Raw genomic sequence first — 15,945 nt, forward strand, 5'->3', positions numbered from 1 at the left:
GTTCAGAGGGCAGTCTATCTCCAAATACTAGACACTGGGGGAAAGCTACTGCTCTCAGGAGATTGCTGGTGGGCTTCCTATAAGCATCTAGTCGGCCCCTCTTCATCTGATTCAGTAGGGCTCTGCTTAATATGGGCCAAGTTGGCCCTCATCTTCAGTACGGGATTTGTACTACTGGCCTCCTTGTCAAGGTTGTTGTAGTGATTTCTGAAAAAGTGAGCTGTGACTCACAAAAGCTCATACCCTACTACAAATTTTGTTAATCTTTTAGGTGCTACTGGACTCTTGCAGTTTTCTACTGCTACAGACAGACTAACATAGATATCCATCTTGATCTATCTTGTAGTGATTAATGTAAGCAAAGGGACTTCCAAGATTTAAAGCATCAAAGCAATTATTACAGATGCAGAAATGGATTGCCATAAACGGATAAACGGATGCCAGATATATGGGAGGGCCTCCCCCACAGGCACTGGAAGAGTGCGGAGTAATGGTTAAAGCATCTAAGTAGGTCTGGAGGAATCGAGTTTCAAATCCCCATCCGCCCATGAAGATCACTTGACTTGGCCAATCAGCCTCTCTCATCATAATCCACATCGCAGGGTTGTTGTGAGGATAAAATATGGGTTGCGTTGAGTTCCTTGTAGGAAGGGTGGGAGAAATATGAAACTAATTAAGGAGCCCCAAATGTTTCCTCACAGCACAAGCTATTGGGTGCAGTGGTTACGAGCGGCAGGACTCTAATCTGGAGAGCCAGGTTTGGTTCCCCACTCCTCCACTTGAAGCCAGCTGGGTGACCCTGGGGCAGTCACAGCTTCTTGGAGCTCTCTCAGCCCCTTCCACCTTACAAAGTTGTTGTGAGGATAATAATAACACACTTTGTAAACTCCTCTGAGAGGGTGTTAAGTTGTCCTGATGGGTGGTATATAAATCGAACGTTGTTGTTATTATTATCATCTTCTCATAAGAACATCAGAAGACTGCCGCCAGATGAGACCAGTGGTCCATCTAGTCTGGCATCCTATCGCATACAGCGGCCAACAAGTTACTCTACAGGGCCAACAATGGGCCATAAAGGCCGAGGCCTTCTCATGTTGCCTCTTTACACTGGTGTTTGGAGGTTTATCTCCCCACAACAAACAAACGCTGCGACAGTTCAAGGGCAACCCCCTAAGGTGTCTGTAATTTCCCCACCCCTCTTCCCGCCATACCCTCCCTCCCGTGCTACAAATCCACAGTTGTTGAAGCGACACTCACATTCCACTGATCAACACCTGAGACTGGCGATTGTTCACCTGGTTGTCACTCTTGTGGCGAAACTGTGGAGAGACATCAGCGTGAGAATGAGGAGGGGGGAGTTGAATCCTGATGCGCCCACATCCACCCGACCACTACCAGAACCCTGCCTGTTTTCTGGGGTCAAAGAAGGGTATCAAAGGAAGACACTCGTAAGATGCACCCTAAAAGATATCCCACACGCCTTTTTTCCCCATCCCGTCAAGGGATACGACACCCAATGCTTTCCATAGCACTCTGATTTCGCAGCAGCACGCACGCCTGAGAGATGGCATGCTTGCACTGACTGAGGGGGGAAAGCAAATCCCCACCACCGATACGTTGATGGCAGGTCAGGCTCGCCAGTCCCTGACCACCCAGCCGCCCTGCCAGGGCCGTATTATGCCATAGCCGAGCCCCTAGGCTTTCAGGTATTTTGGGCCCCCTCCAGCGCTTCAATCTTTCACCCCACTACAGCTGACAGCCTGACCCTGGTTCGGCAGGTACTAGACCACAGTACATAGCCCTATATCCATTTTGAGGGGCTCCTGAAGAATTCTATTCACAATTTTAAAAACATTTTTATTGCACAAGTAGAACTCTTCAGGAACGCACATTTGAGGGGGGGGGGGTATAATTGTTCAATATTGTAATATTTTGAAGTGAATAATTTTTTTATTATTTATTAAAATATATAATTTATGGATAATTGTTTTAATATGAGACAATTTGTTTCACTTCAATAAGGAAGCAGTTAATTATCTTAAAAGAGGTTATATGAGAGAATCAATTAATTGTAATTTACGTGGGGGTGTGCCTCTGGAAAAACAATTGATGGGCTACTCCCTCGGTGGCCCCTAGGCTTCGGCCTAGTCAGCCTTACGAATAACACGGGCCTGACCTAGTCTTCGGCCTAGTCTTCGGCCTAGTCAGTCTTATGAATAATATATCCCTGACCTAGGCTTCAGCCTAGTCAGTCTTATGGCTAATAAGGCCCTGACATAGGCTTCGGCCTAGTCAGCCTTATGGATAATACAGCCTTGACCTAGGCTTCGGCCTAGTCAGCCTTATGGATAATATGGCCCTGACCTAGGATTCGGCCTAGTCAGCCTTATGGATAATACGGCCCTGACCTAGGCTTCAGCCTAGTCAGCCTTATGAATAATACGTCCCTGACTTAGGCTTCGGCCTAGTCAGCCTTAGAGATAATACAGCTAGGGTTGCCAGCCTCCAGGTGATGGCTTGAGTTCTCCTGGAATTACAATTCATCTCCAGGCCACAGAGGTCAGTTCCCCTGGAGAAAACGGCTGCTTTGGAGGGTGGACCCTATGGAATTATACCACGCTGAGGTATTTTCCCTCCCCAAACCCTGCCTTCTCTAGGCTTCATCCCCCAAATCTCCAGGAATTTCCCATCTTGGAGCTGGCAACCCTAAATATGGCCCTGCGTCCTGCCCGCTTCCCACATCACTTACGTAATCGTCGGTGGCGTCCTTGACTGCTGTGATGGTAAGCACAAGAACTAAAGGCACTATGGTGGTGAACCAGGAGAGAGAGGAGATCTGGGGGATCAGCTGTGTGGGGGGGAAAGACGGGAAAAGGTCATTGACAGCAAACCGCGGTTGCGTTGGTTCTCTTAGCTTAAACCTACCACACAGAGGCAAGGTTCGGGTACAGTAGCCCCTTCAAGACCAACTAGATTTCCGGGGTGTGAGTTTTCAAAAGTCAAAAAGACTCAAAGACCAACATGGCTAACCATCTGAAATTACCTCACAGGGTTTGCTGTCGGGGGAAAAATGGAGGAGCAGGAAATGGTATAAGCTGCTTTGCACCCACCCCATTGGGGAGAAAGGTGGGGTACAAATGAAGCAAAATAAACAAAAATAAATATAATAAAAATTAATTTGCCTTTCTCTCCAGCAGGGACCCGAACCAACTTACACAGTTCTCTTTTCCTCTGTTTTTAATCTCAGCAACCCTGTGAGGTAGGCTAGGCCGAGAGGGTGTGACTGGGCTAAGGTCACCTAGGGAGCCTTCACTGCGGGGTGGGGATTCGAACCTGGGTCTCCCCAATCCTCATCTGACACTCTAATCACTACACCGCACTCCTAGTGAGGGATCAGGAACGGGACCACCAAAGATGTGAAAAATCATAGCCCAGGAAACAAACTGAGGACAGGATGGCTTAAAGGCATTTTACTGCTTCAAGCAAGGCACACCAATCCCTTCTTGCGCCTCCACTACCTCTGGCTGGGTCCATAGTTGTAGTGCGGCACCCACATGGCGCCAGTCACCTTCTGTGCCGCTGGTGGGGAGCCTCTCCCACCACCCGCCTTGAAGCAGAGAGGTCCTGTGGAGCCCCACCTGGAGGATGAGAAGGAAGAGGAAATAAGTGTTGGCCACCTCCTGGAATTGCTCGAAGAGATTGATGGGAAGGAAGGTGACGATGTTGTACTTTGACGTCTTGATGCAGTTACTCTGGAGGAGAAAGGGAGAAAAAGGGAGAAAGTCGTGGGAAGGGGAAGTGAAGCGTGGGAACGATCCGTCTGCCGGCAACTTTTTCTCCGGCCCGTAACACACAACAAAAATGCCCATTTCATTGTTTCCAAGAGCGCACCACCAACCCCCTGGGGAAGGGCCAGGAGGAATGCAACATCCTGGTAAGGGAAAAGACCTCCTTCCTTTGACACCTCTCCCCCCTGCTCGTTGCCTCCCCTCCCCTCCGCCCCTGCTCTATTTATAACTGCAGACTGGCTTTTGTCCCTGGATGGGATGTTATTCAAAGGCACACCCGAGTGAAATACGAGGGGTCGGTCTTAGCGGGGGGGGGCGGAGAGCCTACTGCAGACAAAGAGACAACTCGGGAAAAATAGCCCCACCTCAATTTTGCGTTCACGGGGATGCTTCTTTGACCCTGATCTCACTCCCGGCTCTACCATTCACACATGAAGGTGTCTTATCCCAGGTCAACTGATTCATCCTGCTCAGAGGCAACTTCTCCAGCTGGCTTCTGCCCGCTAGAGTCTGGGGCAGCGAAAGGTTATCCCCTGAGATTCTAGAGCAGAGTATACTGGGGATTGAACCTGTGGCATTCTGCATGCCACATGGGATTGACCATTGGACTTCGCTCCCCTCCACCAATAGTTTCCTCCCTAAAAATTCTTCCCTGCTAGGTCTGGATTCTTCCTCATTCAGATTGCAACCGACCAAAAATCACCGACCTCCCCTACCCATCTGTTATCTAAAACATGTATGTGTGTTTATGTAACTGATACCCCCACCTTTAATATTCCATCTGCCCCCAATTCCATTTATTTTATTTATAGCACGCCTTTTTTGCGAAGGCTTGAGGCAGATTACGCTGCGTTAAAATAACGCAATCCAATACCACAAGACATCAAACAAGCAACTGGGATTACAAAAACGAGCGACAACAGACGTGATATGTCCAACGTTGCAGAAAATGGAATTACAAAAGTAGAAAGCAAAGCTTTAAGTGTGGGACAATGAACAGTAAGGGCGTTCACGGTATGGACAAAGGGGCGTAGACTACAGCCCTGCTTCCTTTACAAAAGCGCCATCCTGAACTATTCCATTAAATTTATGGCATCTCAGTCCGGATCAATGTGTTCCCAACACCGTTAAAAGTGGGCCATAAAGCCCATCCAGCACTCCTGAGACCACATGGACACACACATGGAGCTGAATCAGACCGCCGGTCCATCAAGATCAGTATTGTCTACTCAGACCGGCAGCTGCTCGCCAGGGTTTTGGGTAGCGGATCTTTCATATCACGTATTATCTGGTCCCTTTAACTGGAGATGCTGGAGACTGAACGAGGGGCTTTCCGTATGCCAAGCCCTGAGATAACAGTCCCACACTCACCGCATACTGGAACTTTTCATTGTACTCCCGAGCATTCGCCTTCACCCTCCTTTCCTCCTCTGAAATGGACCAAGAGATAAGTCAGTCGGTGGCATCCCCCCCCCATGACACCCTGCCCGCTTGTACCCCAGATCACCAGCACTCGCCTGTCACGTTTTCCCCTTTAACAGCCTTGACCTTCTACCACTCCACTGTCACACAAAGGAAGGTTGCTTTGAAAATGCAGTGCGCCCTCCCCGCAAAAAAACTTTACAAACCCCCTCCCTGGTCTGCATCTAAGCTTTCTCCGTATCTTTGTACCAGCCCTAAATATTGGAAGAAATCAGAGGGGAAATGGTCCCCTACAGCCACCATCCACTCTCTGTTGTCCCGGTCCATTTGGAACACGGGCGACCTTCTCCCTTACCTTGTGACCACCACTAAAAGAAACCCCCTCCCCAGTAAAGACTGGAAGCAAGGTCATTTGCAGGCATGGAGGAGAGGGGGCTATTCTTTCAGTCTAGACAGCAGTCCCCCTAAAAACAAATCAGAATGCAAAGGAGAAGACGGAGAGGGGGGGGCAGGCGGAGAATGAGGTAATGTTCGGGGAAAGCTGCAATGACAGCAACCTCAGAGGAGAGCATTTCAGGACAAAGCTGGGGAGGGGGCCACCCCAAGATCCTAACCCCTGTTTTCCAACCCCCCCCCCAACTTTCACATCACTCCCCTCTTGGCCCCCAAATACCTGTCCCCCCAGGCGTCTGGCCACGGCTGCCCGTCGCCACGGCGACCCAGGGCCATTTCTCAGGCATCTCCTTGGGGATCGTCATGGTTACCGCAGGCCTGGACTGTGTACAGGCAGGGGGGCGGCCAGGAGACCCCCGTGCTCAGACGGTGGCCCCCCACCGGCCTCCCCGGTCCGTCCCCCCCATCCTGGTTCTGGCCCCCCTCCCCACTCGCTGCAGGGGAAAACTCCACGCTGACATTGACTCGCTGGGGCCGCCCACCGCCATATGGCAGCCAATGGAGGGCCAGGATGGCGTCGCCCAGGCAACCGTTGCATGGGGGGGACAGCAAAGAGGGGGGGCTTTCTCCTTGCTGCTCTCCCCTCCAGTCCCCCATGCGAAAGCTGACGGAGCAAGATTGAGACATCCAAGGATGACAGATGCTGTCTTGCACACTTGGACCAGACTTGCTGTGTGTGTGTGTTTCCCTCTCCAATCTAATTCCCTCCGTCCTGCGCCTCGCCAGCCTTCTTTCTGAGACTTCCCATTTTTATTTCACTTTATCTCACCTCCTTCCACCAAGGAGACATGCTGCGGTTCCCCCACCACAACAATGATTTTTTCCCACACAACAACCCTGAAAGGTAGGGTTGCAAGTTCGCCAACTGATCAGGGACCAAAAAAATTTAAAAACCTGGCCTGGCTTTGGGATGCCAGCTCCAGGTTGGGAAATTCCTGGAGATTCTGTAAGTGGAGCCTGGAGAGGGTGGCATTTGGAGGAGTGGTGGGACATCAGCAGGGTATAATGCCATAGACTCCACCTGCCAAAGCAGCCATTTTCTCCAGGGGAACTGATCTCTGAAGATCAGTTGTAATTCTGGGAGATTTCTAGCCTGGAGATCAGTCCTAATTCTGGGAGATATCCAGCCACTACCTGGAGGCTAGCAACCCTCGGAGCTTACTGCTAGAGGGACAGGGCAAGCCATTCGCAGAGTAGAAATGGGCCTGAATCAGTTGCCAATGTGTGCTTAAAGGCGCAGGAGCTGGGGCTGGTAAAAACAGTTGGCAACTTTATGCAACTGAGAAGCAGCAAGCCACCCAAGGTTCCCTAGGGAACTTTGTGCAGGGACCCCCTTCCTCCTCATACATGCACAACCACCCTCCCTTCTCTTAAAGGGACTTACCTGGGGGGCGTTTCTTGGCGCAAAGTTCCATGGCATGCGCTGGCAGTTGATCAGGCCCATGGGAGACGCTGCAAGGGGGAGGGAAGGGTGGGGGGAGGCAATGAGCAGGGATAAAAAAAAGGAATTACCCAACCTCCACCCACCTTGCATCAAAACCCACAGCTTGGTTTTCCTACAGCATGCTCTCCAGACCCAGATTTTTTCCACCTTCCATGTCTTAATCAGCATACAGTTCTCCCCCTGTCTCCTTTACCTTCAAAACAACCTGGGGCGGGGCGGGGAAGTTGGACAGGCTGAAAGAGAACTGGCATGCTGTAAACCAGAAAACTTTGTGGCTGAGGAAGGTTTTGAACCCGGGTCTCAGCAATCCTACTCCAGCGTTCAAACCACTACACCACACCAGCAGACCTCTCTTCTGCACATTTTTAACCTTTATCACTGACAAGTTTCACCGAGCTCTTTCCAAACAGCGCAGGCCACCAGACACAACAATCCCGCAAGGTACATTTGGAGTTAATCTATAGAATAATCCACAAAAGTTTATGGGGAGAGTTAATAAGAACTATCTTTAACTTAAAGGAAAAGTTGTGTTTTTTTTTAATTTAGGGACTACTTTGCTTCTGGTGTGTTACTGTAAATAGGAGCCATTATGCTTAGCGTCAGGCTGTACCTTTAAGTGTTCAAAAAAATATTCCCTTACGACAACTTTGTGAAGTGCACCACTGTTTTCATCTTCTAGATGAGGAAGGGAAAGTTTCCCGAGACAACTTCTGTGGCAAAAACACTGGAGCCAGGAATCTTCCGGATCATGCTACCGGGTTAAATCCCACTAAACTCAATGGGTTTCCTTCTGAGAATTACACCACTAACCACTAGGTTTATACCATCTTGAGAATAACAGCTTTATGAAATGATACAGGGAAGGAGCCACAATCTCTGGCCTCCCCCCACCCCATAGTCTGTGGCAAACTTTAGATTGCAAGCTCATCGGGGCAGAGATCCAGAAGCCATTGACAGCACTCTATAAGGTCACTCTGCATATTCGCCTGCTAACTTCAAGTAAAAAATAGATGCTAACACCTTCGGGATAAAACAGAGACAGGGAGAATGTTGTAGGCCACACTGGTTCCCCATTAAGGAGAAAAGTGGGGTACAAAGGAAGTAAATAAATACATAAATTTGGGCAGGGGGAATGGGACCGCTATCACTCATAAGGAAGGGTATTGTTTAAGGCTGTTATTCTGAAGCTGGTATAGAGGTGGCACTTAGGTGCCAGGCACAACATTTTCTGCAATTTGTCTAGGTTTTTTCTTTCTGTTTTGACAATGCCGTCAGTTGCATGACCGATCATCCTGCCCTCTACCTCCCGTTGGATTGACGGTCTCACTCCTGTTTATTCCCTTTATATTACCCGTCTCTTTTTATTACGTTCCGATGCACCCTTGCAGTATGATGGGATCTTTTTAATGAAAGAACTAACTGCCAGGTTAGATGGTTTTACTGCACTTTTCTAATATGAGGATTTGCTGTTTCACTTTGGTTTTTTAAAAACTTTTGTAGGAAAGCCACCTCGAGTGCACAGCACTAGAAGCGCAGGACATCAATGCCTTAAATCAATAAATAGAAAGGGAGGGCAAAGAGGGAAGGGAGGGGAACCGGAGGAAACATACATTTGCTTGAGTTACGCATACAAAGGTTTTCTTCCTAGCGGGAACCAGAGGGCAAAAGGTGGGACAAAAAGACGGTGGGGATAGAAGGAAAAGGGTGGTGCCGTGTGGGTGTCCTGGGAAGGAGTTCCAGGCATAAAGGGAAGTGAGGGAGAATAGCAGGGAGTTCCAAGCATAAGGTCAGTGAGGGAGCATGGCAGGGAGTTCTAGGCATAAGGGGTAGTGAGAAAGAATGGCAGGGAGCTGCAGGAACGAAGGGCAGTGAGAGAAATGGCAGGGAGTTCTAGGCATGAGGGGCAGTGAGGGATCATGGCGGGGAGTTCCAGGCATAAGGGGCAGTGAGGGAAGATGGCAGAGCTGCAGAAATGAAGGGCAGTGAGGAAGAATGGCAGGGAGTTCCAGGCATAAGGGGCAGTGAGGAAGAATGGCAGGGAGCTGCAGGAACGAAGGGCAGTGAGAGAAATGGCAGGGAGTTCTAGGCATGAGGGGCAGTGAGGGATCATGGCGGGGAGTTCCAGGCATAAGGGGCAGTGAGGGAAGATGGCAGAGCTGCAGAAATGAAGGGCAGTGAGGAAGAATGGCAGGGAGTTCCAGGCATAAGGGGCAGTGAGGAAGAATGGCGGGGAGTTCCAGGCATGAGGGGCAGTGAGGGAGAATGGCAGGGAATTCCAGGCATAATGGGCAGTGAGGAAGAATGGCAGGGAGTTCCAGGCATGAGGGGCAGTAAGGGATCATGTCAGAGATTTGCAGAAATGAAGGGCAGTGAGGGAAAATGGCATGGAGTTCCAGGCATAAGGGGCAGTGAGGGAGAATGGCAAGGAATTCCAGGCATAAGAGACAGTGAGGGAGAATGGCAGGGAATTCCAGGCATGAGGGGCAGTGAGGGAGAATGGCAGGGAATTCCAGGCATGAGGGGCAGTGAGGGAGAATGGCAAGGAATTCCAGGCATGAGGGGCAGTGAGGGAGAATGGCAAGGAATTCCAGGCATGAGGGGCAGTGAGGAAACATGGCAGAAATGAACGGCAGTGAGGGAAACTGGCAGGGAGTTCCAGGCATAAGGGGCAGTGAGGGAGAATGGCAGGGAGTCCCAGGCATGACAAAAAGTGACAAAGAACAGGAAACATCTAGGAGGGGCTAAAAGGCAGACTGTGAAATCTTCTGTTGCCTCAATTATTTTCTCAGTCTAAAACAGGCTGATACTTCTCTCCTCCCAATCGATCAGAAAAGGCAACCCCGAAACTACACTGGGGGCTAGAAAGGCAGAGAAGTTTCCGGACAACCTCTCCCTCTCCAGCTGTCTCCGATGCTTCTTCAAGCAACCAGGATACCAGACGTGTCAGACACCCACAAGCCAGACATCAAATTGCTGCCGGTCCAGACCTATAGGGAGGCGGGAGGGCCGGAGAGCCCCCCTTCCACATAACCAAAGGCAGCAGTTGCACTACCCTGTGATTCCAGACACTTCTCCTCCTCCGAAGGCTTTCCTGCGTTGCTTGCGGGTTTGTGGCTGTCGTGGCTGGGGGAAGCTGACTTTGCAAGCGTTGGGGCCCTCCCGCACAAGAAGCCGGGGGCTAATTTACATGTCCTCTTGGCAAACACGGGGGTCTTTCCTGAGATCCTAGAGGTGGAAGCAGCCCTTAGCATCCCAGAGAGATGAGACCGAAGTAACCGGACCCGCTGTCAAACAGCTCTCCTGTTATCTCCGAGCGTTCAATTAAATCCACCCGCTCGTGTAACCTAAGCCCTTTTGATCCAGCCTTGCCCTCCGGAGAAGCAGAGAACAATTCCTTCCCCTCTTCAAGGAATGGAAAAGGAGGAGGAGGGAGACAGAGAAAAGGGAGAGAAAGTCCTCCCTGCACCTTTCGGTCCCCCCAACTGTCAAAAATCCCCCCTCAAGTAAGGTTGCCAACCTCCAAGTGGGACCTGGAGATCTCTGGGGACTGCAACTGATCTCCAATCTACAAAGATCAGTTCCCTTGGAGAAAAGCGGCTGCTTTGGAAGGTCGACTGTGCTCCCCCTCCCTAAACCTAAACTCTTCAGAATCCACCCACAAATCTCCAGGAATTCCCACACCTGGAGTCGGCAACTCTACCACCAAGGCTGTTATTTTCCAAGCAAGGTTTTTCTTCAAGCTGCAAGGGAGGCGGAGTGAGTTGGGGGGGGGGGGTTAAAAACTGCCTGGGAAGGTGCCTTTACTGGGGAACATTTTCAGGGCAAGGAGAGCTAAGCGCTTCTCTCCTGCGATTTTACTCTGAACTATCACAATGGAAACTTTAAGGCAGTTCCAGTTTGGGTTAGAGCAAAGCCAGTGGAGAAAGGTCTCCTCCACTTGCTGGTTTTCTAATCTAACCTGACCTCCCCTACCCCCAGTGCTATTCGCTCTGTCTGGAGAGAGGCCTCGGGTATTAACCAGGTACCTGTATTTTCCCCTTAGTTTGGCTAACACGAGCTTGGAGGGGTATTTACACTACAACACTAAGTGGAATTTAAGTCCTAAATAAACCTAGTGGGGTTTATTTTTGAGAAGACATGCATAGGACTCCACTGTTAGATGGGAAAACAAATATCCTGCCCATCCTGCCTGTTTTAAAAAAACAGCCCTGCATAGCTGGTCTGGCCCTAAAAGAAACACAATTGGTAGGGATTTGGGCAGGGCCTCCTCCAAAGTGGCCCCGCCTGCTTCCTCAAAACTTCTAGCGAATGCCTGAACTGAAAGGCTTTGTGGTCGTCTGAACCCAGGATCCTCTTTAGCTTAGTTTAGCAGGTCAGAGAAACCCTTGCTGTTTAAGGTATAATACAGTGGGACCAGTTTCCAAGCAAACAAGTATAGGAACAGACCATGAAGCAAAGGGGAATTATGGCATAACGTCCTGGAGGTCAGGGCAGCATCTGTGCCTTTCCCCTTCATTTTGCCCTCACAACAACCTTGTAAGGTAGGTGAGGTTAAGAGACAATTCTAAGGTCATTCATTGAACTTCATAAGTGACTGGAGATTTGAACCCAGGTCTCTCTAGTTCTAGTCTAGCACAGTACCCTTACATCGCACCGGCTTACCCACTGCTGCTGATCTTTCCTCGCAATGTGAAGCTTCGGGATGTTGTCACATGCACAGCTCTAAACTTAAATGTCCACCTTGGCCAACACCGCCCAGGAATTAAATGTGCAGCCTAAAACACAAGCCAAAGTCCCATGAAACCTCCAACAGTTCCACAGCAGACAACAACACAGAGAACAGGTTCCTCTGAAGGTAAAAAGTCTGGCCAAGAAGGAAATAAAACCACCAGCTTCTTCTACAGCTTAGAAAAACTTCTCTGTTTGGTCACCTGCAGGCAGACTCCACTCACCACAGGCGAGCAGCTGTTGACAAACCTTGTCCTCGAGCACAAAAAAGCAGAAAACCACATTGCAAACCACAGAGTTAAGAGGAAAGGAAATGAGGTGTATCTTATCTGTCTTTATCCTGTGGGCAGGAAGTTACTAGTCACTGAATTGACAATCACAAATAAAGTGCAGAAAAATAGCTACCGAAATAGGCCCTGTTTGTATCCTCAACAACAACGAGGGCCCTGGCTTTACCACTCTAGGATGGGTGGAGACGAGGGTGGATTAATGCCTTCCTTCTCTACTCCTCCTCATCCCTCACACACGCTGCCGCCGCCGCCAGAATTTCCCCAGTGGATGTTTAGCTCTCAAACCGCAAAAAGTCTCCAGAGAGGAGTTGGCAGACACAAACCCCCTCGGTGCCTCATTGGCAGACAAAAGAGCAGCCCAGCAGATCAGACCAAAGCTCCCCGTTTCCAAAGGCAATCAGCCAGATACCCCTAAGAAATTCCCAACTGGGTTATAAAGACATCAGTCTTCCCTAGTGGCTTCCTATTCCTAGATATACTGCCTCTGAACATGGAAGTTCTGTTTCATTATCTATGCTAAAGCAAAGAGTGCCACTGCTCCCATCTTTTGTCCTAGCAGCCCTCTCCTCTGATCTGAGACTGAGTGGAAGCAGAGCTGCCAACCTCCAGCTAGGGCCTGGAGATCTCACCGAACTGATCTCCAGACTCTAGAGCACAGTTTCCCAGAGAAGATGGCTGCTTTGGAGGGTGGACTATGGCATTATAACCCATCGTCCCTCCCCCAAACCCCTCCCTCCCCTGTATGTCCCCCTCCACAAATCTCTAGGAATTTTCAAAACTGGAGTTGGTAACTCTACGCAGCAGGGTGGCTGATGCAACCAAAAGGCACTCTGCACGGTCTCAGGAGCACATCCTTCGTCCCTCTCCCTTCAGATTCCAGAGTGGGTGGGTTAGGAACCGAAAATGGCCCCAGGAAGGACCTAAACCTCTGAGGGGCCTAAACCCAGGAAGATGAAGAAATAAACATTCAGGCCACAAAGAAAAAGAGGCAGAACGAGAGAGCGCATGGCATGATCAAGTGGCTCTTTGGGTGTGGTTCCTTCCAAAGTTTGGGGGCAAGACAAAGAGCAGGCGGACACGGGCATATCTCCACCCGGCTCCACTGCAATTGGGGCACCCAAGAAGGGAGGTAATGTTAACACGGGCAAAAGGAAGAGGATGCACACATCGGGCTTATGGGGAAGAGAATGTTTTTTTCCCCTCTGCCCCATATCAGGCTTTCCCCCTAGCTTCAAAGTGGCACAGTGCCCCCATCCTGCCCTACCCACTGTGTGCCAAGCTGGCTGCTCAGGCACCTAGCAAGTCTGGGGCAGGGGCAGGGGGGAGGCGGGTTTGGGCGCCAGAAGGCCAGATGACACGAAAGCAAGTTTACTCTCCGGCTAGCAGCATCTGGCGGCGGAGGGCGGCACGGTGCCAAGGGAAAAAGTGAGAGGGAGGACCTCGGAAAGAGATTACCGAGGCAGGACCCAGAACCTCGGGCAGAGAATTGGGGGGGGGGGTCTGCCAGATAGCCGAGCAGTGAGGACAAGAAAGCAAGGCAGCAGTGCTTGGTGGGGGGGGGGCGCTCAGGAAAACAACTGGGGCAAGGAAAGGGTTGGAGAAGGAATCAAAATCCAGGCGCCAGGAAAAGATATTTAGATATCAGCATCTGGGTGGGGTGGCAGGAACCCGGGCAGAAACTAGGGCGGGGGGCAGGAACAAGACATTAAAAGTGGGCTCAAGACTTAGCTAAGGGGGGTGTTTCTTGCTTGGGGTAGGAAATCTAAGCTTCAGTATTTGGGGGGGGGATAAGAAGGGGCATCAAAAAGAGACTGGGGAAGGGGGTGCTGGCAAAATAGGGGTTAAGGTGTCTCGATATAAGTTAGGGGGATTGGGGGGGCAGCTGGAGGGGGCATGGGGTTGGGGGCATGGAGGGGCCACTATGCCAAGAAGAGTTGGGGGCATGGAGGGGCTACTATGGCAAAATTGGGGGCACGGAGGGGCCACTATGCCAAGAGGAGTTGGGGGCACGGAGGGGCCACTATGGCAAGAGGAGTTGGGGGCACGGAGCCGGAGGCCCTCTGCCCAGCAGCTGGGGAGGCACCGTCGAAGGCGAGGGCAGAGCGTCGCCGCCCCGGGCGCGCCTCTCTCCGGCGGGATCCCCAAGCCCCGAAGCCGGGAAGGCCCCCGCCGCCGCTCACCTTATCGAGCCGCCCCCGGGCGCTCCTCGCCGCCGCAGCCGCCGCGCTCCATCCCCCGGGCCGGGCCGGGCCGGGCCGCTACGCCCTGGCTGCCGGCGCCCGCGCGCCCTCGGCCCGCCGCGCGCCCTGGCCCATGCCGCTGCCTGTGCGCCGCTGGCGGCTCCGCTCTGCGGGCGCCCCGGCCGAGCCCGCCCCGGCTGCGCGGCTGCCGCTGTGGCGTTCCCGGGCGGGGATGGCCGGGAGGAGGAGTGAAGGGGGCGGAAGTGATGAAAGGGGCCGCCCGGCTCGGGGGCTGCGCGGAGCCCCGGCCGGCGGGAGGAGGCGCGGGCGGCCCAGGGCTCTCCTGGCGCCTCGGAGCGGGGCGGCCGGGCAGGGAGCCCCCGAGGCCTGGCCGTGCCAACCTCCAGGGGCTGGCTGGAGAGCTCCCGGAGCTCCAGGGGACGGGGATCCGCTCCCCGGGAGGAAGCGCCGGCAAGATTTGGGTCACTTCAGAGACCAGCGAGATTTTCAAGGTATATAAGCTTTGGAGAGTCACAGCTCCCGTCTTCAGACCTGCAGGATTTGGGTCTACTGGCCTCTTAGAGACCAGCGAGATTTTCAAGGTAGTTTTAGGTGGGTGGCCGTGTTGATCTGCAGTAGATCAGCAGGATTTGGGTCCAGTGGCACTTCAGAGACCAGCGAGATTTTCAAGGTATAAGCTTTGGAGAGTCACAGCTCCCTTCTTCAGACCTGCAGGATGTGGGTCCAGTGGCACCATAGAGACCAGCGAGATTTTCAGAGTGTAAGCTGTCGAGAGGCAGAGCTCTTAGTATCTGAATTTGGCAGCTTTGACACCCGAAAGCTTATACCCTGAAAATCCTGGAGAAAGTGTCTCTTTTGGAAGGTAGACTCTATGGCATTATACCCTACCGAGGTCTTCAAGCTTAGTCCTCCCTCGGCTCCAGTCCCAAAATCTCCAGGAATTTCCCAACCCTGAGTTGGTAACCCTTCAGCCGTAGGCAAAGAAATGGGTCAAGTGATTCCAGACACTTTCCCTTTAGGAGGAAGCCTCTCCCTGCTCACTTTGGGTCTTACTCTCCAGAAAATGTGGCTGGGATCCGCCAGCTAGCAAATTTTCAGTCCAGTGAGCTAGTCACTTTTATGCCACCCAGTCTCCAAAGAGCTCTGGGCAGCTTCCTTTCGGCTGCACAACACTCCTGTGAGGTAGGTGAAAGCAGAGGCGGGGAGAGAATGTGATTGGCTCAAGGTAACTTGGCAAGCTTTGTCTCAAAATTGGGGGATTTGAACCCAGGTTTCCAAAATCCTAGGCCAGCACTCTAACCACAGCACAGCACCAGATCCAGTCCACCCTTCTTCCTCGCTTCCCACGCCCAGATCTTTCCTGGAGTCTAAAAAATAATCCCCCCCATCGCCTCCCCAAAATCCTAAGGCCCCAAAGCTTCCTCCACCATCAAAGCAACACACATTCTTCTAGCCCAGTCCCTCACAAAAAGGGACTGTTATTTTATTTAAATTTTTGTGTATTCCGCCTCTCTGTTAACAGCACCCCAACTGACAACCAAATTTAAAAGCATAAATCAAAACACGCACACCCTCGCAAGCAAAGTTGCCAGTAAATGCCAGCCCCGTTGCCTCCTGTT

At 51.5% G+C, this 15,945-nt stretch overlaps 1 protein-coding gene across 2 annotated transcripts in view; it reads right to left on the minus strand.

Annotated features, from left to right (window-relative positions):
* Positions 1-14,473, minus strand: part of ATP8B2 (ATPase phospholipid transporting 8B2) — a 50,659-nt gene extending 36,186 nt beyond the window's left edge. Inside the window, exons 1-6 of one of the 2 annotated variants that reach the window (XM_054996039.1) lie at positions 14,306-14,473; positions 7,048-7,115; positions 5,160-5,218; positions 3,639-3,752; positions 2,750-2,848; positions 1,258-1,319 (exon numbers count right to left, since the gene is read on the minus strand). In XM_054996039.1, coding sequence (XP_054852014.1) covers positions 1,258-1,319; positions 2,750-2,848; positions 3,639-3,752; positions 5,160-5,218; positions 7,048-7,078 — 365 coding nt within the window. In that variant the 5' untranslated portion in view covers positions 7,079-7,115; positions 14,306-14,473. Of the gene's footprint in view, positions 1-1,257; positions 1,320-2,749; positions 2,849-3,518; positions 3,558-3,638; positions 3,753-5,159; positions 5,219-7,047; positions 7,116-14,305 lie in introns of those variants that run through there. The other variant, XM_054996048.1, reaches the window with a different exon arrangement.
* Positions 14,474-15,945: the final 1,472 nt, after the last annotated feature.

The sequence above is a fragment of the Eublepharis macularius genome, chromosome 1 (assembly GCF_028583425.1).
Source record: "Eublepharis macularius isolate TG4126 chromosome 1, MPM_Emac_v1.0, whole genome shotgun sequence".
NCBI lineage: Eukaryota > Metazoa > Chordata > Lepidosauria > Squamata > Eublepharidae > Eublepharis > Eublepharis macularius.